Raw genomic sequence first — 26,623 nt, forward strand, 5'->3', positions numbered from 1 at the left:
TCTCACGACGTTTCGACCATAACTCAAACGGTCATCTTCAGGTGTGTTGGTTTGCATACATTTATTTTTAAACGGCGCATTTATGTATTTAAAATAAATTTATGCAAACCAACACACCTGTTGATGACCGTTTGAGTTATGGTCGAAACGTCGTGAGAATTGTTTTATTGTTTTATATACATTTTATTATTTTGTTGTTTCTCTTCAACGTGACTTTACCGAAAAAACTAAGAATATGAATTACTGCAGTCACGAAAGCTTGAAATCAAAATTTAAGTCTCACGACGTTTCGACCATAACACAAACAGTCATCATCAGGTGTGAAAACCAACGGCAAGAAACATTAAAAAGAAGTGACGGTCCGCATTTATTTATTTATTTTTAAACGATGTATTTTTAAATAAATATTTATTTATTATAAATAAAATAAATAAGTACACCGTTTAAAAATAAATAAACGCGAACCGCCACTTTTTAAAAAATGTTTCTTGCCTTTGGTTGTCACACCTGATGACGACCGTTTGTGTTATGGTCGAAACGTCGTGAGAATTTTTATTGTTTGATATATTTATTTTATTATTTTATTGTTTCCCTTCAACGTGACTTTACCGAAAGAGCTAAGAATAAAAAAAAATAGTTTAATTGATGGGCAGGTCACTCGATGTAAAAGAGCGGCAAAGCTGAGTGATGGGCCTTACCTGGTAAGGGGCCGTCCATAAATGACGTCACACACCTGGGGGGGGGGGGTCGGACGAGGTGGGGGGGGGCGGGGTTTGAGAACTGTGACGTCACCTCAAAATTGCGCAACTTTAAATATAAATACAGACACAACACGTTCTACTTAATTAAACAGACTTTGTAACAAACGTGTTCTTCCTACAACATCAGAGTGCAGCGCCACATTAAATACGCACTACAATGACAATAGTTTAAAGCGATTTGAAGCACGTTTACATTTGTGAAGATGTGTGACGTGCGGGGGGGCGGGGTTTGAGAAATGTGACGTCACGTAAAAATTGCGCAACTTCAAATATAAACACAGACACAACACGTTCTACTTAATGTAAATAGACTTTGTAACGAATGTGTTCTTCCTACAACATCAGAGTGCAGCGCCACGTTAAATACGCAACTACAGTGACGATATCCTTAGTTCTTTCGATAAAGTCACGTTGAAGGGAAACAACAAAATAATAAAATACATATAAAACAATAAAAATTATCACGACGTTTCGACCATAACACAAACGGTCGTCCCTTCAACGTGACTTTACCGAAAGAACTAAGAATATGAATTACTGCAGTCACGAAAGCTTTAAATCAAAATTTTACAGTGACGATAGTTTAAAGCGATTTGAAGCATGTGATTTATTAAAAAAATTGAAATATGTTTTTATTTTGGGGGTGGGCAGAGCTTTGTGACGTCATATTTGAGGTTTGAGGGGGGGTCTGACTCTTTGTGACGTCATATTTGAGGGGGGAGGTCAAATATCGTCCAAAATCGCGTGACGTCATTCTAGGACGGCCGCTCTTATCGTATGTGTTTTTTATTTGTACCGTTTATCGTTGTAACGTCAACGTGTGTGTGTGAAAGAGCTTCATAGCTCATCGGATTCCCCCGTCCAGAGCATGGCCTACTATAATAATAATAAAAAACGCGATTTAGAATCCCCAGTCTGGATAAGCGGCGCGTTTCGTAATCCGTAGTGCGCACGCGCCACGCCTTCACGTCCCTGCCTCTCGCCACCCGTAGTTGTTGAGAAGCGGCGCGCGCCCCCCCCCCACTCCACCCCGATCCGCCCCGCCCACCCCCGGAATCGGCGCACGCGATTGGTCAGCTGCCCCCGGGGCAAGCGCGCCGCTCCAACCAATCGGCGCCGACGTTGCCGCCTCATTGAGGCGGCCGCGGCGCAAGCGAACTGGGAATTGTGAAACGCCGAGGAGGACCGCCTGAGTGAGTCGTTCCCTCAGAGTCCTTCCCTGTGAGTCGCTCTCTTTGTGAGTCGTTCCCTGTGAGTCGTTCCCTGTGAGTCGCGCTCTCTGTGAGTCGTTCCCTCTGAGTCGTCCCAGTCCCTGTGAGTCGTTCCGAGTCGCTCCCAGTCCCTGTGAGTCCCTCTGAGTCGTTCCCTCTGAGTCGCTCTCTCTGAGTCGTTCCCTGTGAGTCGTTCCCTGTGAGTCGTTCCCTCAGAGTCGTCCCAGTCCCTGTGAGTCGCTCCCTCTGAGTCGTTCCCTCTGAGTCGTTCCCTCTGAGTCGCTCCCAGTCCCTCTGAGTCGTTCCCTCTGAGTCGTTCCCTGTGAGTCGTTCCCTCAGAGTCGTCCCAGTCTCTGTGAGTCGCTCCCTCTGAGTCGTTCCCTGTGAGTCGTTCCCTCTGAGTCGTTCCCTCAGAGTCGTCCCAGTCTCTGTGAGTCGCTCCCTCTGAGTCGTTCCCTCTGAGTCGTTCCCTCTGAGTCGCTCCCTCTGACTCGCTCCCAGTCCCTGTGAGTCGTTCCCTCTGAGTAGCTGTTGTGTCCCTGTGAGTCGTTCTGAGTCGTTCCCTCTGAGTCGTTCTGAGTCGCTCCCTCTGAGTCGCTCCCTGTCTGTGAGTCGCTCCCTCCGTGTCGCTGTGAGTCACTGTGAGTCCCTCCGAGTCACTGTGAGTCGCTCCGAGTCGCTGTGAGTCGTTCGCTCTGAGTCCCCTCGCTCCCTCCGAGTCCCTGAGAGTCACTGTGAGTCACTGAGAGTCACTGTGAGTCCCTGTGAGTCACTGTGAGTCACTGTGAGTCCCTCTGAGTCACTGTGAGTCACTGTGAGTCACTGAGAGTCCCTGTGAATCACTGTGAGTCACTGTGAGTCCCTCTGAGTCCCTCTGAGTCACTGTGAGTCCCTCTGAGTCACTGTGAGTCACTGTGAGTCCCTCTGAGTCACTGTGAGTCACTGTGAGTCCCCTCCCTCCCTTCCTCCGAGTCACTGTGAGTCATTCGCTCCGAGTCCCCGTGAGTCCCCTCACTCCCTGTGAGTCCCTGTGAGTCCCTGTGAGTCCCTTCACTCCCTGTAAGTCCCTGTGAGTCCCCTCACTCCCTCTGAGTCCCTGTGAGTCCCCTCACTCCCTGTGAGTCCCTGTGAGTCCCTCTGAGTCCCCTCACTCCCTGTGAGTCCCTGTGAGTCCCCTCACTCCCTCTGAGTCACTGTGAGTCCCTGTGAGTCCCCTCACTCCCTCTGAGTCACTGTGAGTCCCTGTGAGTCTCCTCACTCCCTCTGAGTCACTGTGAGTCCCTGTGAGTCCCCTCACTCCCTGTGAGTCACTGTGAGTCCCTGTGAGTCACTGTGAGTCCCTCTGAGTCCCTGTGAGTCCCTGTGAGTCCCCTCACTCCCTGTGAGTCACTGTGAGTCCCCGTGAGTCCCCTCCCTCCCTCCGAGTCGCTGAACTTTGCTCTCCCACTCCTCCGCCAGACCCCGAGTCTGACGGAGGAGGATGAGCGAGGTGGAGCGTGGCGACGAGGAGCCCGAGGAGGAGCCGGAGCTCGCACTGAGGTCCTTCCGCGGGGACCGAATCTCCCTGCCGCGGCGTGCTCACAGGGTGAGTGGCCGCTGGTGAGGAGACACGGGGGGTGAGGAGACACGGGGGGTGAGGAGACACGGGGTCACTGGTGAGGAGACACGGGGTCACTGGTGAGGAGACACGGGGTCACTGGTGAGGGGACACGGGGTCGCTGGTGAGGAGACACGGGGTGGTGGTGAGGAGACACGGGGTGGTGGTGAGGAGACACGGGGTGGTGGTGAGGAGACATGGGGTGGTGGTGAGGAGACACGGGGTCACTGGTGAGGAGACACAGGGTCGCTGGTGAGGAGACACGTTGTAGTGGTGAGGAGCCGGAGCTCGCACTGAGGTCCTTCCGTGGGGACCGAATCTCCCTGCCACGGCGTGCTCACAGGGTGAGTGGTCACTGGTGAGGAGTCGCTGGTGAGGAGACACGGGGTGAGGAGACACGGGGGTGAGGAGACACGGGGTGGTGGTGAGTAGACACGGGGGGTGAGGAGACACGGGGTCACTGGTGAGGAGACACGGGTCACTGGTGAGGAGACACGGGGTCACTGGTGAGGAGACACGGGGGGTGAGGAGACACGGGGTCACTGGTGAGGAGACACGGGGGGGTGAGGAGACACGGGGTCACTGGTGAGGAGACACGGGGGGTGAGGAGACACGGGGGGTGAGGAGACACGGGGTCGCTGGTGAGGAGACACGGGGGGGTGAGGAGACATGGGGGGTGAGGAGACACGGGGGGGTGAGGAGACACGGGGTCGCTGGTGAGGAGACACGGGGTGGTGAGGAGACACGGGGGGTGAGGAGACACGGGGTCGCTGGTGAGGAGACACGGGGGGGTGAGGAGACACGGGGTCGCTGGTGAGGAGACACGGGGGGCGAGGAGACACGGGGTCGGTGGTGAGTAGCCAGGGGGGGTGAGGAGACACGGGGGGTGAGGAGACATGGGGTCGCTGGTGAGGAGCCAGAGGGGAAGGATCAGGGGTGAGGAGACATGGGGTCGCTGGTGAGGAGCCAGAGGGGAAGGATCAGGGGTGAGGCCCCAGGTGTGAGGCCCCAGGGGTGATCTTTGTCTCGTATAGTTAACCGAGTTAGTTAATCTACAACGCCTGGGCCTGGGCCTGGCCCGTGACCTCCCATCAGCGAGCCTCCGACACTTGACGTGCGCCTGGCCTGGCACAAGCGCTTTGGTGATGTCACCGCCACTCCGTGGCGAATTGGCGGCCGCTGTGTGGGGCGACCGGGTCTACGTCGGCGGGGGTAAGATGCGGTGAGCGGAGCTCCGTGATTCGCGGAGAAACCCTCCCGGGAGAGGCCAAACGTGACGTCATCGCCCGCGGGCCAATCAGGTGCGAGCGTAGGCCGGTTGGGGTTACGGAGGCGGCTTGCCGCGTTCGTTAGAAACCGCAGTTCGGTGTCCGTTATCGGCGACTTGCGTTATGCGTGCACGCCGCGATGCAGATGGCCCAACCCCCAACCCCCAGCCCCCCGACTCACGACGGTCTCGCGGTGGCGACGGCGGATACGGCACGAAAAATTGTTCGGTGTGTTTTGGTTTTTTTTCGTGTTAAAATTTCGCGCGGGGCGGGCGGGCGGGCGGGCGGGCGGACGGACGGGGTTCGAGACTCGGGCCCAGTCGCGACGCCGCCGGGGATGTAAACGTCCACACCGCCGCGGCCTTGCGTGCCGCCTTGCATGCCGCCTTGTGTGCCGCCTTGCATGCCGCCTTGTGTGCCGCCTTGCATGCCGCCTTGTGTGCCGCCTTGCATGCCGCCTTGCGTGCCGCCTTGCATGCCTCGCCCTCGACGGCGGTCGACGGGGCAAAGTCGTGCCGGCGTTAGCGCGTTCATTTTGTTCACCGTGCTCTTTTGCGTTTCCAAGCACGTTAAGGGTTTTTTTTTGTTTTTATATTTTATAAGCAGATAGGGTTGTTTCCTTTCCGTGAAATTGCAGTTCATACAGGTAGGCTAAGAATTGACCTTGGTTTTTTTTGTTACTTTAAATTTTACCGCGCGATACACCATTCTGGCGAATTGCCCGATGATGCTGTAAGTATTTACCAGCGAAACGTCGTACTCAAACTGTAAATGTGGATTCACTCTTCAACACACTGGTGGGCTAAAGTAGTGAATTATTTGTATTTTGTCAACGTGACACTTTTTTTGCTGATTGGCCGTGTCGGGTGGTGGAGGGTTACGACACATTTATAAATAAACGCGATCTAACCCTAAAACCGTTATTATGGATACAGTATTGTAATGAATGAATACATAGAGTACGCGGTTTATACAGTATGGTACTGTGAATTGCTCCGTTTTGCTAAACGATCACCATTCTTTAAGACTCCTGGGTCAGCTAGGCCGTCTTCGGCCTGCGATATTTTTAACTTGCGCTGGGCTCGTCCTGACGCATCTCCATCGCGAGCGGAGTTTAATCACAAATCTGGCTGTCGCCTGATGATGCTGGCTGTAATTGCACGGGCGATACGTCGTACTGGAATTGTAAATGTTGTGGGTGCACTCAAGTGCTGTACTAGTAATGAATTGCCACGTTCTGTGCACGTGACGAACCTTACTGACCGGCTATTGCGGCTGACGGCGGGTTTAGCGACACCCCTAGATTAACGCAATCTCACCCAAAAAAGAAACTCTTGTGGATAATATTTGTCGCGAAAGCCTACGTGTTAAACAGCACCGTGTGTTTTAAAGCTTTCGTGACTGCAGTGATTCATATTCTCAGCTCTTTCGGTAAAGTCACGTTGAAGGGAAAACAATAAAATAATAAAAAATATATATGTGAAACAATGAAAATTCTCACGACGTTTCGACCGTAACGCAAACGGTCGTCATCAGGTGTGAAGTTAGCGCCGTTGATTTTCATACCTGACGATGACCGTTTGCGTTACGGTCGAAACGTGAGAATTTTTATTGTTTTATATATTATGAGACCTCCTTTGCCAGTAACAAGATATAGTAATAGGTTTTACCCTTTTAACTGGCACAAAAACTGACACCTGTTAAAAGGGTAAAACCTATTCCTATATCTTGTTACTGGCAAAGGAGGTCTCATAATGTAAATGCTCACCCCGAGCCCTCAGTACTCTGATAGTGCGCTGTTTTTGAGTTGTACGCCTTTTGGCGTCTTCTGGTCCAACACCAGTGGAGAGACTAAGGGCTCTAAGAAAAGCCGTCTCGGGTGTGGACCAATCAAATTCAAGGACAGTGCCTCAGCCAGTCATCTCAGTCAGTCGACCCGTGGCACCTGGGTCTGCCCCGTGACCTCCTGCCAGCGGGCGTTCGACACTTCACGTGGCCTCAGGGTGCGCATAGCCTGGCACAAGCGTCGTGGTGACGTCACCGCCACTTAGTGGCGAATGGCAGTTGTTGTTGTGTGTATAGTATTGTGTGTGTAGTACTGTGTGTGTGTATAGTATTGTGTGTGTAGTTCTGTGTGTGTATAGTATTGTGTGTGTAGTACTGTGTGTGTGTGTATAGTATTGTGTGTGTGTAGCACTGTGTGTTGTGTGTGTGTAGTACTGTGTGTGTGTAGTACTGTGTGTGTGTGGCACTGTGTGTATAGTATTGTGTGTGTAGCACTGTGTGTGTGTGTTGTGTGTGTATAGTATTGTGTGTGCTGTACCGTGTGTGTTGTGTGTGTAGTACTGTGTGTGTGTTGTACTGTGTGTGTGTTGTGTGTGTATGGTATTGTGTGTGTGTTGTGTGTGTATGGTATTGTGTGTGTGTTGTGTGTGTAGTATTGTGTATGTGTAGTACTGTGTGTGTGTTGTGTGTGTGTATAGTATTGTGTGTGTAGTACCGTGTGTGTCTTGTGTGTGTGTAGTACTGTGTGTGTGTAGTATTGTGTGTGTCTTGTGTGTGTGTATAGTATTGTGTGTGTTGTAATGTGTGTGTGTGTTGTGTGTATAGTATTGCGTGTAGGACTGTGTTTGTGTGTCTTGTGGGTGTATAGTATTGTGTGTGTAGCACTGTGTTTGTGTGTGTACAGTATTGTGTGTGTAGTACTGTGTGTGTGTTGTGTGTGTAGTACTGTGTGTCTGTAGTACTGTGTGTGTGTTGTGTGTATAGTATTGTGTGTGTAGGACTGTGTTTGTGTGTGTGTTTAGTATTGTGTGTGTGGCACTGTGTGTGTCTTGTGTGTGTATAGTATTGTGTGTGTAGTACTGTGTGTGTGTTGTGCGTGTGTGTGTTGTGTGTGTAGCACTGTGTGTGTGTGTGTATAGTATTGTGTGTGTAGTACTGTGTTTGTGTGTCTTGTGTGTGTAGTGCTGTGTGTGTGTATAGTATTGTGTGTGTAGGACTGTGTTTGTGTGTCTTATGTGTGTGTAGTACTGTGTGTGAGTTGTGTGTGTGTATAGTATTGTGTGTGTAGTGCTGTGTGTATAGTATTGTGTGTATAGTATTGTGTGTGTAGCACTGTGTTTGTGTGTTGTGTGTGTGTAGTACTGTGTGTGTATAGTATTGTGTGTGTAGCACTGTGTTTGTGTGTTGTGTGTGTGTAGTACTGTGTGTGTGTGTATAGTATTGTGTGTGTAGCACTGTGTTTGTGTGTTGTGTGTGTGTAGTACTGTGTGTGTGTGTATAGTGTTGTGTGTGTGTGTCTTGTGTGTGTGTTGTGTGTATGTGTAGTACTGTGTTTGTAGTACTGTGTGTGTGTGTATAGTATTGTGTGTGTAGGACTGTGTGTGTATAGTATTGTGTGTTGTGTGTGTGTATAGTGTTGTGTGTGTAGCACTGTGTGTGTGTGTTGTGTGTGTATAGTATTGTGTGTGTAGTGTTGTGTGTATAGTATTGTGTGTGTGTATAGTATTGTGTGTGTAGCACTGTGTTTGTGTGTCTTGTGTGTGCCGTGCGTGCAGCTGGGACGATGTCGCGCCGTCACGGAGTTCGTGAAGCAGAATCGCATCGGAGAGGGAACCTACGGCATCGTGTGTGAGTCAGACAGCGGGAGAGAGAGAGAGAGATTGAGTGAGGAAGTGAGTGAGTGAGTGAGCGAGCGAGCGATCAAGCGATCAAGCAGGTGAGGGTGTCGGTGAGTGAGTGAGTGAGCGAGTGAGTGAGCGAATGAGCGATCAAGCAGGTGAGGGTGTCGGTGAGTGAGTGAGTGAGCGAGCGAGCGAATGAGCGATCAAGCAGGTGAGGTTGTCAGTGAGTGAGTGAGTGAGCAATCAAGCAGGTGAGGTTGTCGGTGAGTGAGTGAGTGAGCGAGCGAGCGATCAAGCAGGTGAGGATGTTGGTGAGCGAGTGAGTGAGTGAGCGATCAAGCAGGTGAGGGTTTTGGCGAGTGAGTGAGTGAGCGAGCGAGCGATCAAGCAGGTGAGGTTGTCGGTGAGTGAGTGAGTGAGCGAGCGAGCGAATGAGCGATCAAGCAGGTGAGGGTGTCGGTGAGTGAGTGGGCGAGCGCGATTTTTATTTTATTCGGTAAGGTCACCACTGAGCTATACAGCTCTTTATCAGAAGTGACCTGGCCATCAATGATTGAAGCCCTCCTGATAGCGCGCCGATCCTGTGGGTCGTTTGGGGCGACAACGGTTTGTGCGGAGGCCTTCATCCAGCAGCGGATCGATCGTGGCTGATGTGAACTATGAACACCGTGGAATTCCCCCTGCGATTTTAAACTTTATTTTTAGGAAACTATCTTTTTTACTTGACCAGGCAAGGCACAAACTTGATTTGAAGCTTTTTGTGACTGCAGGAATAACTCTTTGGTTCTTTCGGTGAAGTCACGTAGATAGAAAGAATGTAAATTAAATAATGGAATACGACGTTTCGATTGCAACACAAGCAACCGTGATCAGGTAGAACTACATTTGAGAGAGAGACACAACACAGACACGGAGACACACACAGAGAGACACACAAGCAGAGATAGACACACAACATAGACACACAGAGAGAGACACACAGAGAGAAACAACACAGACACACAGAGAGAGACACACAGAGACACAGAGAGAGAGAGAGAGAGACACACACAGAGACACAGACACACAGACACAGAGACAGAGAGAGACACAACTTAGACACACAGAGAGAGACACACAGAGAGAGACAACACACAGACACACAGAGAGAGACACACAGACACAGAGAGAGACACAGAGAGACACACACAGAGACACACATAGAGAGACACACACTGAGAGACACAACTTAGACACAAAGAGAGAGACACACAGAGAGAGATACACACAGAGACACAGACACAGAGAGAGACACACAACATAGACACACAGAGACCCAATGCCTCTGTGTCGAGGCCTCAAATATAGAGAGAGAGGGTGGGGGGGGCAGAGAGAGAGAGGTGGGTCTGCTGGGGTAGCTGTTGGAGCAGAGAAATTAGCATCTCAGGTAAGTCCCACTGAGTCTCATTTTCAGAAGCCACCTCGCCATCACAAATGATAGCTCAACAAAGCGGCTTATCATCATCATCACGTGCAAATGTACAGCAGCCAAATGCTCCAAACTTCGTGATGTGTATTCTAAATGTGGAGGGAATAACCGGAGGACCCGGGAGAAAAATAGGGAGGGAGACTAGCAAACTCCAAATATACACGGCCGTCACTGGTGACAATGATCTTAACTCGTCCTGAGCCTCCCCTAGGTTGACTCGGCCTCAAATGAGTACCTGGTGTGGTGTGTAATCATCACCACTCGGGAGTCAAAGGTGGCCGGGCGTGGTGCTGGCTACCCACCCCTTCGTGTGCCTTAATAGTCTATTAAAGGCTGTATGGGGGAATCTGTGTCTTTGTGTGTGTGTGTGTCTGTGTGTGTGTGTGTCTCTGTGTATATGTGTGTGTGTCTCTGTGTGTGTGTGTCTCTGTGTGGGGAGCGGTGGTGCAGCGGTTAGCGCTATGCTGCGCTATGAACCTGGCGACCCGGGTTCCATTCCCGCTCACGGCCAACACCACCAGTGACGATTATCTGAACCGGTCCCGGGCCTCCCCTAGGTCGACTCAGCCTCGAGTACCTGGTGCGGTGTGTAAACATTGTCACTAGGGGGACAAAAGCGGTCGGGCGTGGTGCTGGCCACCCACCCCCTCGTGTGCCACCGTGCTGGCCTTCATAGGTGCTCGCTAACAGCACTTGCCCCTCCAGTGTGTTAAGGCTATATGGGGGATCTTTATCTTTGTGTGTCTCTGTGTGTGTGTCTGTGTCTCTGTGTGTGTGTCTCTGTGTGTGTGTCTGTGTGTGTGTGTTTCTGTGTGTGTGTGTGTCTCTGTGTCTCTGTGTGTGTGTCTCTGTGTCTGTGTGTGTGTGTCTGTGTGTGTGTGTCTCTGTGTCTCTGTGTGTGTGTCTCTCTGTGTGTGTGTCTCTGTGTGTGTGTCTGTGTGTGTGTCTCTGTGTCTGTGTGTGTGTGTGTCTCTGTGTGTGTGTCTCTGTTTGTGTCACAGACCGGGCGAGGGACACGCGGAGCGGGGAGATTGTGGCGTTGAAGAAAGTGCGCATGGACAAAGAAAAAGACGGTGCGGAGTGTGTGTGTCTGTGTGTGTGTGTACGTGCTCCCACGTGTGTGCGGGTTTACCTATCACGCTGGGGAGACAAAGGCAGCCGGGCAGAGGCGCCAACGCTCGCAACAACGAGCCGAGCGCCGGGTGGCTAAAGCACAGCAGGTTGGCGCAGTAATGGGGCACAGGTGGTGCATCAGCCAGTCGTCTCAGTCGGTCGACCCGTGGCACCTGGGTCTGCCCCGTGACCTCCTGCCAGCGGGCGTTCGACACTTCGCGTGACCTCAAGGTACACATGGCCTGGCACAAGCGTCGTGGTGACGTCACCGCCACTTAGTGGCGAATGGCGGTGGTGGTTGTTGTTGTCGTTGCTGTTGCGTGCGTGTGTTGGCAAGAGGCTGTAAGCGAGCGCCTATGAAGGCCGGAATTAGCACACGAGGGCTTGGGTGGCCAACACCACGGCACTTTGTGTGCTGCGGGAGCGGCGGTGCAGCGGTTAGCGCTACGCCGCGCTACGATCCCGGCGAGCCCGGGTTCGATTCACTCTCACGGCCGACGCCGCCAGTGACGATTCTCTGAACCGGTCGTCCCGGGCCTCCTCCCTTAGGTCGACTCGGCCTCAAATGAGTAACCTGGTGCGGTGTGTAGTGAACATCGCTACTAGGGAGACAAAGGCGGCCGGGCGTGGTGCTGGCCACCCACCCCCTCGTGTACCCTTCCGGCCTTCACAGGTGCTGCTCGCTAACAGCACTTGCCCCTACAGCCTGTTACAGGCTACACGGGGGATCTTTGTGTGTGTGTGTGTGTTTGTGTGCGAGCGCGAGGGTGTGTTTCACCCTTTCATCGCCCTAACCCAATTTACGGGAAGTGAGGCAGCCCCTAACAGCTGATTAATTGGGGAACTGATTGAGTGAGAGAAGTTTTAGCGGTGCAGCTGCTACGTCCTGACCCAGCCATGATGTCATTAGCGAGACTTCATCGAATCTCCTGACTCTCGCTCAGGGCGGTGTTTCCTGCTAACTTCAAACTTGGACTCGGGCTTGATTTGGGCCGCGTGAAGAGGCCCCCCTGGAAACGGCTCCCCCTTAGAAGGGCGGCCCCGGCACGTGTCCTTGGGCAGTGGTAGCAGCTTACAGGACGTTGCAGTTGCACAGAGTTGCATGGTGGTGACCCGTAGGGTTTACACAGAGAACCCGGGGGGTTGCGTGGAGATCCGTAGAGTTGCGTGGAGATCCGTAGAGTTGCGTGGAGCTCCATAGAGTTGCATGGAGATCCGTAGAGTTGCATGGAGATCCATAGAGTTGCGTGGAGATCCGTAGAGTTGCATGGAGATCCATAGAGTTGCGTGGAGATCCGTAGAGTTGCATGGAGATCCGTAGAGTTGTGTGGAGATCCGTAGAGTTGCGTGGAGATCCGTAGAGTTGCGTGGCGATCCGTAGAGTTGCGTGGAGATCCGTAGAGTTGTGTGGAGATCCATAGAATTGCATGGAGATCCATAGAGTTGCATGGAGATCCATAGAGTTGCATGGAGATCCGTAGAGTTGCATGGAGATCCATAGAGTTGCGTGGAGATCCATAGAGTTGCGTGGAGATCCGTAGAGTTGCGTGGAGATCCGTAGAGTTGCATGGAGATCCGTAGAGTTGCGTGGAGATCCATAGAGTTGCATGGAGATCCATAGAGTTGCATGGAGATCCATAGAGTTGCATGGAGATCCGTAGAGTTGCGTGGAGATCCATAGAGTTGCGTGGAGATCCGTAGAGTTGCGTGGAGATCCATAGAGTTGCGTGGAGATCCGTAGAGTTGCGTGGAGATCCGTAGAGTTGCATGGAGATCCGTAGAGTTGCATGGAGATCCATAGAGTTGCATGGAGATCCGTAGAGTTGCGTGGAGATCCGTAGAGTTGCGTGGAGATCCGTAGAGTTGCGTGGAGATCCGTAGAGTTGCATGGAGATCCATAGAGTTGCGTGGAGATCTGTAGACTTGCATGGAGATGCATAGAGTTGCGTGGAGATCCGTAGAGTTGCGTGGAGATCCGTAGAGTTGCGTGGAGATCCGTAGAGTTGCATGGAGATCCATAGAGTTGCGTGGAGATCCGTAGAGTTGCGTGGAGATCCGTAGAGTTGCGTGGAGATCCATAGAGTTGCATGGAGATCCATAGAGTTGCATGGAGATCCATAGAGTTGCATGGAGATCCGTAGAGTTGCGTGGAGATCCGTAGAGTTGCATGGAGATCCGAGAGTTGCATGGAGATCCGTAGAGTTACGTGGAGATCCGTAGAGTTGCATGGAGATCCATAGAGTTGCGTGGAGATCCATAGAGTTGCGTGGAGATCCATAGAGTTGCATGAAGATCCGTAGAGTTGCGTGGAGATCCAAAGAGTAGCATGAAGATCGGTAGAGTTGCGTGGAGATCCATAGAGTTGCGTGGAGATCCGTAGAGTTGCGTGGAGATCCATAGAGTTGCGTGGAGATCCGTAGAGTTGCTTGGAGATCCGTAGAGTTGCGTGGAGATCTGTAGAGTTGCGTGGAGATCCATAGAGTTGCGTGGAGATCCGAGAGTTGCATGGAGATCCGTAGAGTTACGTGGAGATCCGTAGAGTTGCGTGGAGATCCATAGAGTTGCGTGGAGGTCCATAGAGTTGCGTGGAGATCCGTAGAGTTGCGTGGAGATCCATAGAGTTGCGTGGAGATCCATAGAGTTGCGTGGAGATCCGTTGAGACGTAGACTTGGCCCATTCTAGCTTAGCCCAAGATTGTCAGCAGTGGCGGCAGTTTAAGGACATCGCGGGGAGGGAAAATGTGCAATGCAGCCGGAGCAAAGGCGTCGACAAATTATTGACGTGACAACCCACGGCCAGAACCTCGAGCAGAATAAACGATGAATGGACGTCTTGGCGGGTCCGCTGGCGGTGCGCGGTGTGAGAAAAAAATAACAAAACAAAAACGGGCACAATGTTTTGTCAACGGTAATTATTTATTTCCCCGCGATCCACGTGTCACGTCAACAAGGCGCCAATTCATATTCTCAGCTCTTTCGGTAAAGTCACGTTGAAGGGAAACAATAAAATAATAAAATATATAAAACAAAAAAAATTCTCACGACGTTTCGACCATAACGCAAACCTGATGACGACCGTTTGTGTTATGGTCGAAACGTCGTGAGAATTTTTATTGTTTTATATATATTTCATTGTTTTATTGTTTCCCTTCAACGTGACTTTACCGAAAGAGCTAAGAATATGAATTACTGCAGTCACGAAAGCTTTAAATCGAAATTTAAGGCGCCAATTCGTTACTTCTTCAGCCCACCGCGGTGCGCTTGAAGAGTGAATCCACGACATTTGTGGCTATTGCGTCCAGCATCTTCGCGAGCGATTTGCCGGAACAGTGAAGCCATCCGCCTGCTCCCGGTCTTTTTACAGTGCAGGATGACGTCATCACTGTCGACGTTTTAGACATTTTTACTGTGGTGGAGGGTTGCGACGCGTTTATAAATAACGTGATCTACTAACCCCAAAAACCTTCATTGCGAAGAATGCTGGTCGCGAAAGCCTACGTGTTAAACTCCACTCGTTCACACTCTGTAGAACAGGGGGAGATCACACAAACTCCACTCACTCACTCTGTAGAACAGGGGGAGATCATACATACTCCACTCACTCACTCTGTAGAACAGGGGGAGATCACACAAACTCCACTCACTCACTCTGTAGAACAGGGGGAGATCATACATACTCCACTCACTCACTCTGTAGAACAGGGGGAGATCACACAAACTCCACTCACTCACTCTGTAGAACAGGGGGAGATCATACATACTCCACTCACTCACTCTGTAGAACAGGGGGAGATCACACAAACTCCACTCACTCTGTAGAACAGGGGGAGATCACACAAACTCCACTCACTCTATAGAACAGGGGGAGATCATACATACTCCACTCACTCACTCTGTAGAACAGGGGGAGATCATACATACTCCACTCACTCACTCTGTAGAACAGGGGGAGATCACACAAACTCCACTCACTCACTCTGTAGAACAGGGGGAGATCATACATACTCCACTCGCTCACACTCTGTAGAACAGGGGGAGATCACACAAACTCCACTCACTCACTCTGTAGAACAGGGGGAGATCACACAAACTTCACTCACCCACTCTGTAGAACAGGGGGAGATCGCACAAACTCCACTCGCTCTGTAGAACAGGGGGAGATCACACAAACTCCACTCACTCTGTAGAACAGGGGGAGATCACACAAACTCCACTCACTCACTCTGTAGAACAGGGGGAGATCACACAAACTCCACTCACTCTGTAGAACAGGGGGAGATCACACAAACTCCACTCACTCACTCTGTAGAACAGGGGGAGATCACACAAACTCCACTCACTCACTCTGTAGAACAAGGGGAGATCAAAAAAACTCCACTCACTCTGTAGAACAGGGGGAGATCACACAAACTCCACTCACTCTCACACACAACACTCACCCACTCACTCACTCTGTAGAACCGGGGGAGATCACACAAACTCCGCTCACTCTCACACACAACACTCACCCACTCACTCACTCTGTAGAACAGGGGGAGATAACACAAACTCCACTCACTCTCACACACAACACCTGATGATGATTGCTGCTTGTGTTGAAGTCGAAACGTCGTGAGAATTTAATTGTTTTATATTTTTTTATTATTTTATTGTTTCCCTTCTACGTGACTCTACCGAAAGGACCAAGAATATGAATCCCTGCAGTCACGAAAGCTTTAAATCAAAATCTCTTAATCAGTATCGTCTGCCGTTACTGGTTGGTGATGGTGGTGGTGGTGCGGGTATGGGTCGTGAATAACAGGAATGGGGAGACAAAGGCGGCCGGGCGTGGGTTGCAGGCCACACGACCCCCGAATGCTTCGTGTTGGGGATGAATGAGTGCGGCACGGGCTACAGAAGGGATGGGCTGACGTGGTCCAAGTCTTAAACGTGTAGCAGTCTCCTTGTCAAAAGTGAGTGTATGTGTGTGTGTGCATGTCTGAATCTGTGTGTCTGTGTGGGAGCGGTGGTGTAGCAGTTAGCGCTATGCTGCGCTATGAACCTGGCGACCCGGGTTCGATTCCCGCTCACGGCCAACACCACCAGTGACGATTATCCGAACCGGTCCCGGGCCTCCCCTAGGTCGACTCAGCCTCAAATGAGTACCTGGTGCGGTGTGTAAACATCGCCACTGGGGAGACAAAGTCGGTCGGGCGTGGTGCTGGCCACCCACCCACTCGTGTACCGTTCCGGCCTTCATAGGTGCTGCTCGCTAACAACACTTGCCCCTGCAGTCTGTTAAGTCTACACGGGGGATCTTTGTCTTTATCTTTGTGCATGTCTGAATCTGTGTGTGTGTGTGTGTGGGGAGCGGTTGTGTCGTGGTTAGTGCGCTTAGCTACGAACCTGGCGAACCCGGGTTCGATTCCCGCTCACGGCCAACACCACCAGTGACGATTATCCGAACCGGTCCCGGGCCTCCCCTAGGTCGACTCGGCCTCAAATGAGTCACCTGGTGCGGTGTGTAGTAAACGTCGCCACTGGTTTGGCCACCCATCCCCTCGTGCGCCAAGGTGCAGGTTTTCATAGGTGCTCGCTAAAAACGTTTGCTCCAACAGTCTGTGAAGGCTGTCCAGGGGGATCTTTGTCTTGTGCTAAGCAGGGCTGCCCATCAGCAGCATGCGGGAGATAAATCTGCTGCTCCGCCTGCATCACCCCAACGTGGTGGAGCTGAAGGAGGTGGTGGTGGGAGCCCGGTTAGAGAGGTAAGCACACGTGTGTGTGTGTGTGTACGTGTGTGTGTACGTGTGTGTGTCTGTGTCTATACCTGTGTGTGTGTCTGTGTGTGTGAGCATGTGGGGAGCGGTGGTGTAGCGGTTAGCGCTACGCTGCGCTATGAACCAGGCGACCCGGGTTCGATTCCCGCTCACGGCCAACACCAGTGACGATTATCTGAACCGGTCCCGGGCCTCCCCTAGGTCGACTCAGCCTCAAAATGAGTACCTGGTGCGGTGTGTAAATATCGCCACTGGGGAGACAAAGGCGGTCGGGCGTGGTGCTGGCCACCCACCCCCTCGTGTACCGTTCCGGCCTTCATAGGTGCTCGCTAACAGCACTTGCCCCTACAGTCTGTTAAGGCTATATGGGGGATCTTTGTGTGTCTATCTCTGTGTGTCTGTGTGTGTGTATCCCTGTATGTGTGTGTGTGTGTATCTCTGTCTGTGTGTCTGTGTGTGTATCTGTGTGTGTGTGTGTGTATCTCTGTCTGTGTGTGTGTGTATCTGTGTGTGTGTATCTCTGTATGTGTCTGTCTGTGTGTGTGTGTATCTCTGTATGTGTCTGTGTGTGTGTCTATCTCTGGAGTACCTCCTCGCGGTGCCGGACGGGCAACTCTGTCGTGGACAGTGCTGTGGGGGGAGGTCCAATTTTGATTGGCTCCTCCCCTCATGGCGTCTGTGTCCACCACAGGGGCTAAACGGGGGCTCTGGACGGGTGCGAGGGGCTGGTAACCCCTCCACCTTCAATTAATTACCACGAAACCACGAGTTAAACTGAAATATGTAACTAATAAGCTTGTGCCGGAGACCCCAGGGGGCCAGGCGTCTATGACGTCTCCTGGCCAAACCCCAATTGGCGGAGCCAGGAGATTGAATATCTACCCTCGGGGCTCCTCCAGAAACAACGAAAAGCCACTACGGGTGGCCACGTGGAATGTTCGAACGCTCACTGCGGAGGAGAGGCTGCCACTCCTCTGTCGGGAGCTGGACCGGTACCGCCTGGATCTCTGTGGCATTCAGGAGGTCCGGTTGACCGGCTCTGGCTCCTGCCACCATGAGGGGTGGACAGTCCTCTACTCGGGGCAGCAGACTGCCAAACAACAGGGTGTGGCTCTTCTTTTGAACAAAAGAATGAAGGGGGCGTGGGAGCGTGGCGGTGAGATGTGGGAAGCTGTAAGCCCCAGGCTACTTTGGGCTCGCCTTCCCATCAACCGGAGGCGAGGAATGGTGGTCGTGGTTACTTATGCCCCCACCGAAGATGAACATCCGTGGAGGGATGCAGGCAAAGCCGATGAGTCAGATGCCTTCTATGACCTCCTGTCACAGGTGCTGGCTAAAGTGGCCCCTCGGGATAGAGTCATCATGGTGGGTGACTTCAATGCCCGAGTTGGTCATGATACTGGCACCTGGTCTGGAGTGATTGGAGGGCATGGGCCAGATCAGCTCAATAACAACGGTAGGAGGCTGCTAGATATTTGTGCAGCCCATGGGCTTGTAATTACCAACACGCTGTTCCGGCATCGGCGCATCCACACAACATCATGGATGCATGCCGGGTCAAAGCAAGAACATCTGCTGGACTACATAGTGACGGACCAGCGGATGCGAGCCCATGTCCTTGACACCAGGACCTACCGTGGAGCTGATCTGCCCTCTGACCATCGACTAGTCATTTGTAAGATGTGCCTGCCATTCTTCCACTCCGGTGGTGGGTGTACACCCAGGACCCCATTCCAACCTAAAGTGGTCTGGTCTCAGTTATCTGATGAAAGTTGCAAGCGAGAATTTCATCATCGCTTGCGGCTGGGATTGGCATCGTCCCCGACTCCTCCTGATGTCGAGGGTAAATGGGCGAGGTTTAGGACTGTGACTCATGCAGCTGCAATGGCTGCTTTGGGTACACGGTCCAGACCTCCCCAGAGACCCTGGCTGATAGAGGTGTTCAGGATGGTTGAGAAAAAGCGACAGGCCCACTGTCATCGGCTACAGAATCCCACGTCAGAGAATGAGGAGGCTTACCGCAGCCTTCGCTCGGAGGTTCGGAGAGCCGTGACGCGCTGCAAGGATGGGTGGTGGTCGCGGGTTGCTGAGCAGATGGAGTCTGCCTCAGTGGCCCGTGATCACAAATCTCTGTTTAACTCCCATCAAAAAAGTAACCTGCAGCGCCACACCTATTACCATCATTAGGGGAAAAAACGGTGATCCAATCTCCGACCCCCAGGAACAGGTTTGCAGATTTGCTGAGCATTTCTGTGAGGTCCTGGGGGAGGGAAAATCCCTCAGCCAGGAAAACATCATGGCACAAAGTGAGGATGACCCTGCTGTGGCTGCGGTGCCTCAAATATTGGAAGAAGTCACCCCCTGTGAGTGGCTGGCTGAGGTGCCATCTGTTGAGGAAGTACTGAAGGCGATCCGGAGTCTGAGACCAGGAAAGGCAGCGGGCAGAGATGATCTCCCAAGCAAAATGCTGAGGGAGGGTGGCGTTTGTGCACAGACTGCCCTATATGACATCATAACAACGGTCTGGACCACTGGACGGGTTCCGCAGGATTGGAAGGATGCCCTGGTGCCCTGGTGGTCCCCCTTTTTAACAACTACAGGGGCATCTCACTCCTCAGTGTGCCGGGAAAGGTCCTGGCAGGGATTATTCAGCATCGCCTTGCCAGGCACGCTGAGGCTTGCGGAGCCCCAATGCGGTTTCAGGAAAGGGCGGTCCTGCACAGATGCCATATTTTCTGTCCGTCTGCTACAGCAGAGGTGTAGGGAATTCCAACAAGACCTACATCTCTGCTTTATTGACCTGGTCAAGGCCTATGATACCATCAGTAGGCCTGGGCTCTGGGTTGTTCTTCGTGCTTTTGGAGTACCTGACCCTCTGCTCACGATCATTAAGGACCTTCATGATGGTGAACGGGCCCGGGTAAAACTACGTGGCCGGGAGTCAGAGCCATTCCCTGTACACCTTGGGGTGCGACAGGGATGTCCTCTGGCTCCCACATTATTTAACATCTATTTTGACCAAGTAGTTCGTGAAGCCTTCAATAGCTGTACCGGGGGAATCTCCATATGGTACAGATATAATGGGAGGCTGTTCGATGCCCGGGTGCAGTCAAGGGATGGCTCCCTATTGCTCAACCACGTTATGTATGCTGATGATTTGCTAATAGCTGCTCAGTCAGAGGAGGAGTTGGAAACGCTGCTGCTGAGACTGGAGCGTGCCACTAAGAGGTGGGGCCTTACCATCAGTCCCACCAAAACTAAGCACCTGCCTGGGTATTTTGTACCATCGGAGACTCCACCCCCACAACTCCCAATCGGTGATGGGGCAGTTGTGGAGAGAGTGGAGAGTTTCCCATACCTGGGCAGTGTGCTTATGACTGGCTCCAGTTTAACAGCAGAGGTCTCACTCCGAATCAGTCGACCGGCAATATCTTTTCATCGGTTGCGTAACGCTGTGTGGAAGCTACCTGGTCTGTCGCTCCGCACTAAGCTTCAGGTCTTCTCGGCCATGGTCATTCCCTCCCTTCTCTACGCTTGCGACACGTGGACCCCCCTAATGGAACATCTTCGCCGGTTAGAAACATTTAGGCTGGCCTGCCTATGATCAATCCTGGGTTTAACCAGACTGGATTGTGTGAGGAGCTCACAAATCCTTGAAAGATCTGGGCAAGGTCCCATCGGTGAGCTCCTCCGGCGGGCAAGGCTGCGATGGCTGGGTCATATAGCCCGCATGCCCATCCACCGCATGCCAAAACAGCTTTTGTTCGGCCGGATTGAGGGGGCTGGGCGGGCGCGGCACGGGCTAGAGAAGAGATGGAGTGATGTGGTACAGGAGGACGTGGAGCTGAGTGGACTTGCCGATGACTGGTACCAGCGGTGTCAAGATCGGCCTCTGTGGAGGAGGCTCATGACGGATGCTACTGGGCAGTTGGAGGTAGTCGCCCTCCAACAACAACGGAGGGCGGAGGAGCGACGCTCAGAACAACGAGCGGAGCGCCGGGTGGCTAAAGCACAGCAGGTTGGCACAGTAGGGGGCACAGGTGGTGCATCAGCCAGTCATCTCAGTCAGTCGACCCGTGGCATCTGGGTCTGCCCCGTGACCTCCTGTCAGCGGGCGTTCGACACTTCACGTGGCCTCAGGGTGCACATAGCCTGGCACAAGCGTCGTGGTGACGTCACCGCCACTTAGTGGCGAATGGCGGTTGTTGTGTCTGTGTGTGTCTATCTCTGTGTGTCTGTGTGTGTGTATCTCTGTACGTGTCTGTGTGTGTGTGTGTATCTCTGTCTGTGTGTGTGTGTCTATCTGTGTGTCTGTGTATCTGTGTGTCTGTGTGTCTGTGTGTATCTCTGTGTGTCTGTGTGTGTATCTTTGTGTGTCTGTGTGTATCTCTGTACGTGTCTGTGTGTGTATCTATCTGTGTGTGTGTGTCTATCTCTTTGTCTGTGTGTATCTCTGTGTGTGTCTATATCCGTGTGTCTGTGTGTGTATCTCTGTCTGTGTGTGTGTGTCTATCTGTGTGTGTGTGTATCTCTGTATGTGTCTGTGTGTTAGTATCTTCCTGGTGATGGGCTACTGTGAGCAGGACCTCGCCAGCCTCCTGGACAACGTCACAGCTCCATTCTCCGAGGCACAGGTGAGTTGGACTCGCACACCCAACAATCCCCCGTACCGCCTTTGGCGGGCTGTTGGTGCAAGCGCCGTTAGCGAGCACCCGTGAAAGCCAGCAAGGCACACGTAGCCAGCACCACGCCCGGCCACCTTTGCCTCCTGAGTGGCGACGATTACGCACCGCGCCAGGGACTCATTTGAGGCCGAGTCGACCTAGGGGAGCACCAGGACGAGTTGACGTAATCGTCGCCGGTGTTGGCCGTGAGCGGGAATAGAACTCGGGCCGTTGGGTTCGCTGCGATACCCCGCCATTCGTCACGACGGTACCCGTGCCAGGCCGGGTGCGCCTTGAGGGCCACGTGAAGTGTCGAGGAAGGCTCGCTGGCAGGAGGTCACGGGGCAGACCCTGCAGGTGGCACGGGTTGACCGACCACCGCCCCCACCCACCCCCCCCCATGCTGCGCCAACTTGCTGCGTTTTATCCGACCCCGGCTCGTTGTGAGCGATGCTTTTTCCCTCCGTCGTTGTCGGAGGGCGACTGCCTCCTATTGCCCGGCAGCAGCAGCAGCAGCGTCCTTCGCGAGCCTCCTCCTCCGCAGAGAGACATCACACACAGAGGGACATCACACACAGAGAGACATCACACACAGAGAGACATCACACACAGAGAGACATCACACACACAGAGAGACATCACACACACAGAGAGACATCACACACAGAGAGACATCACACACAGAGAGACATCACACACAGAGAGACATCACACACAGAGAGACATCACACACAGAGAGACATCACACACAGAGAGACATCACACACACAGAGACATCACACACAGAGAGACATCACACACAGAGAGACATCACACACAGAGAGACATCACACACAGAGAGACATCACACACAGAGAGACATCACACACAGAGAGACATCACACACAGAGAGACATCACACACAGAGAGACATCACACACACAGAGACATCACACACAGTGGGACATCACACACAGAGGGACATCACACACAAAGAGACATCACACACACAGAGACATCACACACACAGAGACATCACACACACAGAGACATCACACACAGTGGGACATCACACACAGAGGGACATCACACACAGAGGGACATCACACACAGAGGGACATCACACACAGAGGGACATCACACACAGAGAAACATCACACAGAGAGGGACATCACACACAGAGACACACACACACAGAGAGACAACAACAACAACCGCCATTCGCCACTAAGTTTCAGTGACGTCACCATGACGCTTGTGCCAGGCTATGTGCACCCTGAGGCCACGTGAAGTGTCGAACGCCCGCTGGCAGCAGGTCACAGGCTGACCCCAGGTGCCACAGCTCGACTGACTGAGATGACTGGCTGGTGCACCACCTGTGCCCCCTACTGCGCCAACCCGCTGTGCTTTAGCCACCCAGCGCTCCGCTCGTTGTTGTGAGCGTCGCTCCTCCGCCCTCCGTTGTTGTTGGAGGGCGACTACCTCCAACTGCCCAGTAGCAGCGTCCTTCACGAGCCTCCTCCACAGAGGCCAATCTTGACACCGCTGGTACCAGTCATCGGCAAGTCCACTCAGCTCCACGTCCTCCTGTACCACATCACTCCATCTCTTCTCTAGCCCGTGCCGCGCCCGGTTTTAGCCCCCCTCGATCCGGCCAAACGGAAGCCCGCTGGGCTTGCGGTGGCCCGGGGCATGCCAACGGAGCCTCGCCTGCTGGAGAGGAGGCCCAGTGATGGGATTTTTGTCCGGATCTTTTAAGGATCTGTGAGCTCACAGAATCCAATCTGGTTAAACCCAGGATGGGACCGTAGGCAGGGCCAGCCTGGATGTTTCAAATCGGTGCGCCCCACGAAGACAAAGATCCCCCGTACAGTCTTAACAGACTGTAGGGGCAAGTGCTGCTTGCGAGCAGCACCTACGAAAGCGGCCACGGTGGCACACGGGTGGGTGGGTGGCCGGCCAGCACCACGCTCGGCCGCCTTTGTCTCCCCAGTTGCGATGTTTACACACCGCACCTGGGTACTCATTCTGAGGCTGGGTCGACCTAGGGGAGGCCCAGGACCGGTCCAGACACTTGCCGCTGTTATTGGGGCATGAGTGGGAATCGAACTCGGGTCGCCGGGTTCGTAGCGCAGCGTAGCGCTAACCCGTGCACCCCGCCTCCCTCACAAATACAAAGGTCCCCCGTGCAGCCTTAACATGCTGTTGGGGCAAGTGCTTTTGAGCGAGAACAACAACATCAACCGCCATTCGCCACTAAGTGGCAGGGTGACGTCACCACGACGCTTGCACCAGGCTATGTGCACCTTGACGCTGCCACGTGGAGTGTCGAACGCCCGCCAGCAGGAGGAGGTCACGGGGCAGACCCAGGTGCCACGGGTCGACTGACTGAGATGACTGGCTGATGCACCACCTGTGCCCCCCCTACTGTGCCGACCCGCTGTGCTTTAGCCACCCGGCGCTCCGCTCGTTGTTGTGAGCGAGCGCACGCCGTTCGATGCCGTTCCAGGTGAAATGCATCTCGCTGCAGCTGCTCAAGGGGCTGCTGTACCTGCACAACAACTACATCATCCACAGGTGGGCTTCGCAGGTTTGCCACGCGCATTTCGTTTGTCCACGTGCGTGAGAATTGCAGCGACCGGGGCGAGTCTCGGTCGCCCACATTGGTGACCCCTGGGGTCGCGCGCTGTCAGCAAGCGCCCGTTGAGCCGGCCACCGGCGCACGGCAGGCCCAGCTGGGCGTGTCGCTGGCCACCCGCCGCCTAGTTAGCCTGTGACGTGGCGCAACTCGCAGGTGTTATGAGTTCAGTTTCAGTTTATTTTGGTGTAGCCCTGTGAGCAATCCGGCTCTTGAATCGGGTGCAAGAAAAACATCTTAAAAGTGACTACGTGTGTGTGACTCTGTGCAAAACAGAAAATCCATGGAGGAAAAAAAAACCAGCAATAATATTCCTGAAAAAAGCCACACCGTGTACCACCAACGCTTTGTGCAAAAAATCCCAGTGGGATGCAAATCAAACAACAACAACAACAACCACAAGACAACTAAGATTAAGGCCATCAGTCTAACTCCGTACTACAACAAAACAAACACGTCCAAAACAAAAAAACGTTTTACAAATCACTAAAAAATAAAGCCATAATTGCAACGTAACAGTGATCACAGGGACCGTGACCGAATTTTTAACAATAAACTACATAAATAACACGTGACACCAAATCCTAGAGCCACAGCTGGCTGCGTGAGTTACTCCACAAACAACAGAAGCATCGATCCGAGTGTCACATTTTTCAATGCACCTTTAAGATCGGTACGCCAAATCAAAATACAGATCATACTTTGTGGCGTCATCCGGAGCGAAACATTTTATTTTATTTTACGCCAATGAATAGCGGTGTCAGCTAGGGGGTGTACAACTCCTCTAGAGCATTTAAAGCTTTCGTGACTGCAGTAATTCATATTCTTAGCTCTTTCGGTAAAGTCACGTTGAAGGGAAACAATAAAATAATAAAAGATACATAATATATTTTAAAAGATATATAATATATTTTATTATTTTATTGTTTCCCTTCAACGTGACTTTACCGAAAGAGCTAAGAATATCCTCGAGAGGAGTTTTGAGAGAAGATCTCATTGGTAGCGATTCAAGTTGCAGTTCATTGGCGATAGCATTCCAGACCCTGGGGGGGCATCAATAGCAAGGCCCCTTTCCTCCGGTTCTTTACGCCAACGGGGAACGTGAAGCTGGTAAATGAGCGAAGGCCTGAGGTCAAATTTCTTCTTTGAAACAGAGAGGAGAGCCACGGCTGACGGAGGGCTGCGTAGCCATTGCCTCATCGGTCGATAGCCAATCAGGGCTGTGGGTTACCACCTGGGCCGAAGTTCATGGGCGGAGCTCACGGGGGGGTGGGGGGGTACGCGGGAACCATCGGGAAGGTTCTGAGGGGGGGGGGCGTGGTTAGAGGCGGGGGCGTGGTTAGAGGCGGGGGCGTGGTTAGAGGCGGGGGCGTGGTTAGAGGCGGGGGCGTGGTTAGAGGCGGGGGCGTGGTTGGAGGCGGGGGCGTGGTTGGAGGCGGGGGCGTGGTTGGAGGCGGGGGCGTGGTTAGAGGCGGGGGCGTGGTTAGAGGCGGGGGCGTGGTTAGAGGCGGGGGCGTGGTTAGAGGCGGGGGCGTGGTTGGAGGCGGGGGCGTGGTTGGAGGCGGGGGCGTGGTTGGAGGCGGGGGCGTGGTTGGAGGCGGGGGCGTGGTTGGAGGCGGGGGCGTGGTTGGAGGCGGGGGCGTGGTTAGAGGCGGGGGCGTGGTTAGAGGCGGGGGCGTGGTTAGAGGCGGGGGCGTGGTTAGAGGCGGGGGCGTGGTTAGAGGCGGGGGCGTGGCTAGAGGCGGGGGCGTGGTTAGAGGCGGGGGTGTGGTTAGGGGCGGGGGCGTGGTTAGAGGCGGGGGCGTGGTTAGAGGCGGGGGCGTGGTTAGAGGAGGGGGCGTGGTTAGAGGCGGGGGCGTGGTTGGAGGCGGGGGCGTGGTTGGAGGCGGGGGCGTGTTTGGAGGCGGGGGCGTGTTTGGAGGCGGGGGCGTGGTTGGAGGCGGGGGCGTGGTTGGAGGCGGGGGCGTGGTTGGAGGCGGGGGCGTGGTTAGAGGCGGGGGCGTGGTTAGAGGCGAGGGCCTGGACCGCGTTTCCTCCACCTCGTCGGCCATCGACCACGTGGCAGCCTCGGGTGGCAGCGATCTCCGACGCCGTCAAACCGGCGCGGGGTGCGGGGAACGCGAGAGAGAGAGAGAGGGAGAGAGAGAGGGAGAGAGAGAGAGGGAGAGAGAGAGAGGGAGAGGGGAGATGGACCATCCGGGGAAGAGAGCGTGAAGCCGAGCTAGTTGTTTATTTGCACGGCCGCTCACTATCAGCGCTTGCCCCCCCCCCCAAACAGTTTGTTGAGGCTGTACGGGGGGGGGTAGGGTGAGCGGTAGCAGCCGCTACGAACCCGGCGACCCGAGTTTGATTCCCGGGTCACGGCCAACAACTCGGATGGTGATGATCTGCACCGGTCCTGGGCTGGGCCTCATCTTAGGGGGGCCGTCCATAAATGACGTCACGCGATTTTGGACGTCACAAAGAGTCAGACCCCTCCCCCTTCAAATATGACGTCACTCAGCTCTGCCCCCCCCCCCCCAAAAAAAATAAAATAAAACAC

General features: G+C 53.4%; 2 protein-coding genes across 5 annotated transcripts in view; both read left to right on the top strand.

The window, feature by feature from the left end:
- The first annotated feature begins 1,850 nt into the window (after positions 1-1,850).
- Positions 1,851-26,623, top strand: part of LOC142906673 (cyclin-dependent kinase 10-like) — a 35,036-nt gene continuing 10,263 nt past the window's right edge. The window contains exons 1-7 of one of the 4 annotated variants that reach the window (XM_076054957.1): positions 1,851-1,954; positions 3,431-3,557; positions 8,398-8,470; positions 10,933-11,004; positions 16,686-16,788; positions 21,353-21,434; positions 23,953-24,020. In XM_076054957.1, the coding sequence (XP_075911072.1) occupies positions 3,453-3,557; positions 8,398-8,470; positions 10,933-11,004; positions 16,686-16,788; positions 21,353-21,434; positions 23,953-24,020 (503 nt within the window). In that variant the 5' untranslated portion in view covers positions 1,851-1,954; positions 3,431-3,452. Of the gene's footprint in view, positions 1,999-3,430; positions 3,558-3,904; positions 3,914-8,397; positions 8,471-10,932; positions 11,005-16,685; positions 16,789-21,352; positions 21,435-23,952; positions 24,021-26,623 lie in introns of those variants that run through there. The other 3 variants (XM_076054956.1, XM_076054958.1, XM_076054959.1) reach the window with 3 other exon arrangements.
- LOC116957025 (cyclin-dependent kinase 10) overlaps positions 21,416-26,623 on the top strand; it is a 131,952-nt gene continuing 126,744 nt past the window's right edge. The window contains exon 1 of the mRNA XM_076054955.1: positions 21,416-21,434. The gene's annotated coding sequence lies outside the window, so the exon portion shown is untranslated. The remainder of the gene's footprint in view (positions 21,435-26,623) is intronic.

The sequence above is a fragment of the Petromyzon marinus genome, chromosome 69, assembly GCF_048934315.1.
Source record: "Petromyzon marinus isolate PM22_M1 ecotype Great Lakes invasive population chromosome 69, UKy_Petmar_22M1.pri1.0, whole genome shotgun sequence".
Taxonomy (NCBI): domain Eukaryota; kingdom Metazoa; phylum Chordata; class Hyperoartia; order Petromyzontiformes; family Petromyzontidae; genus Petromyzon; species Petromyzon marinus.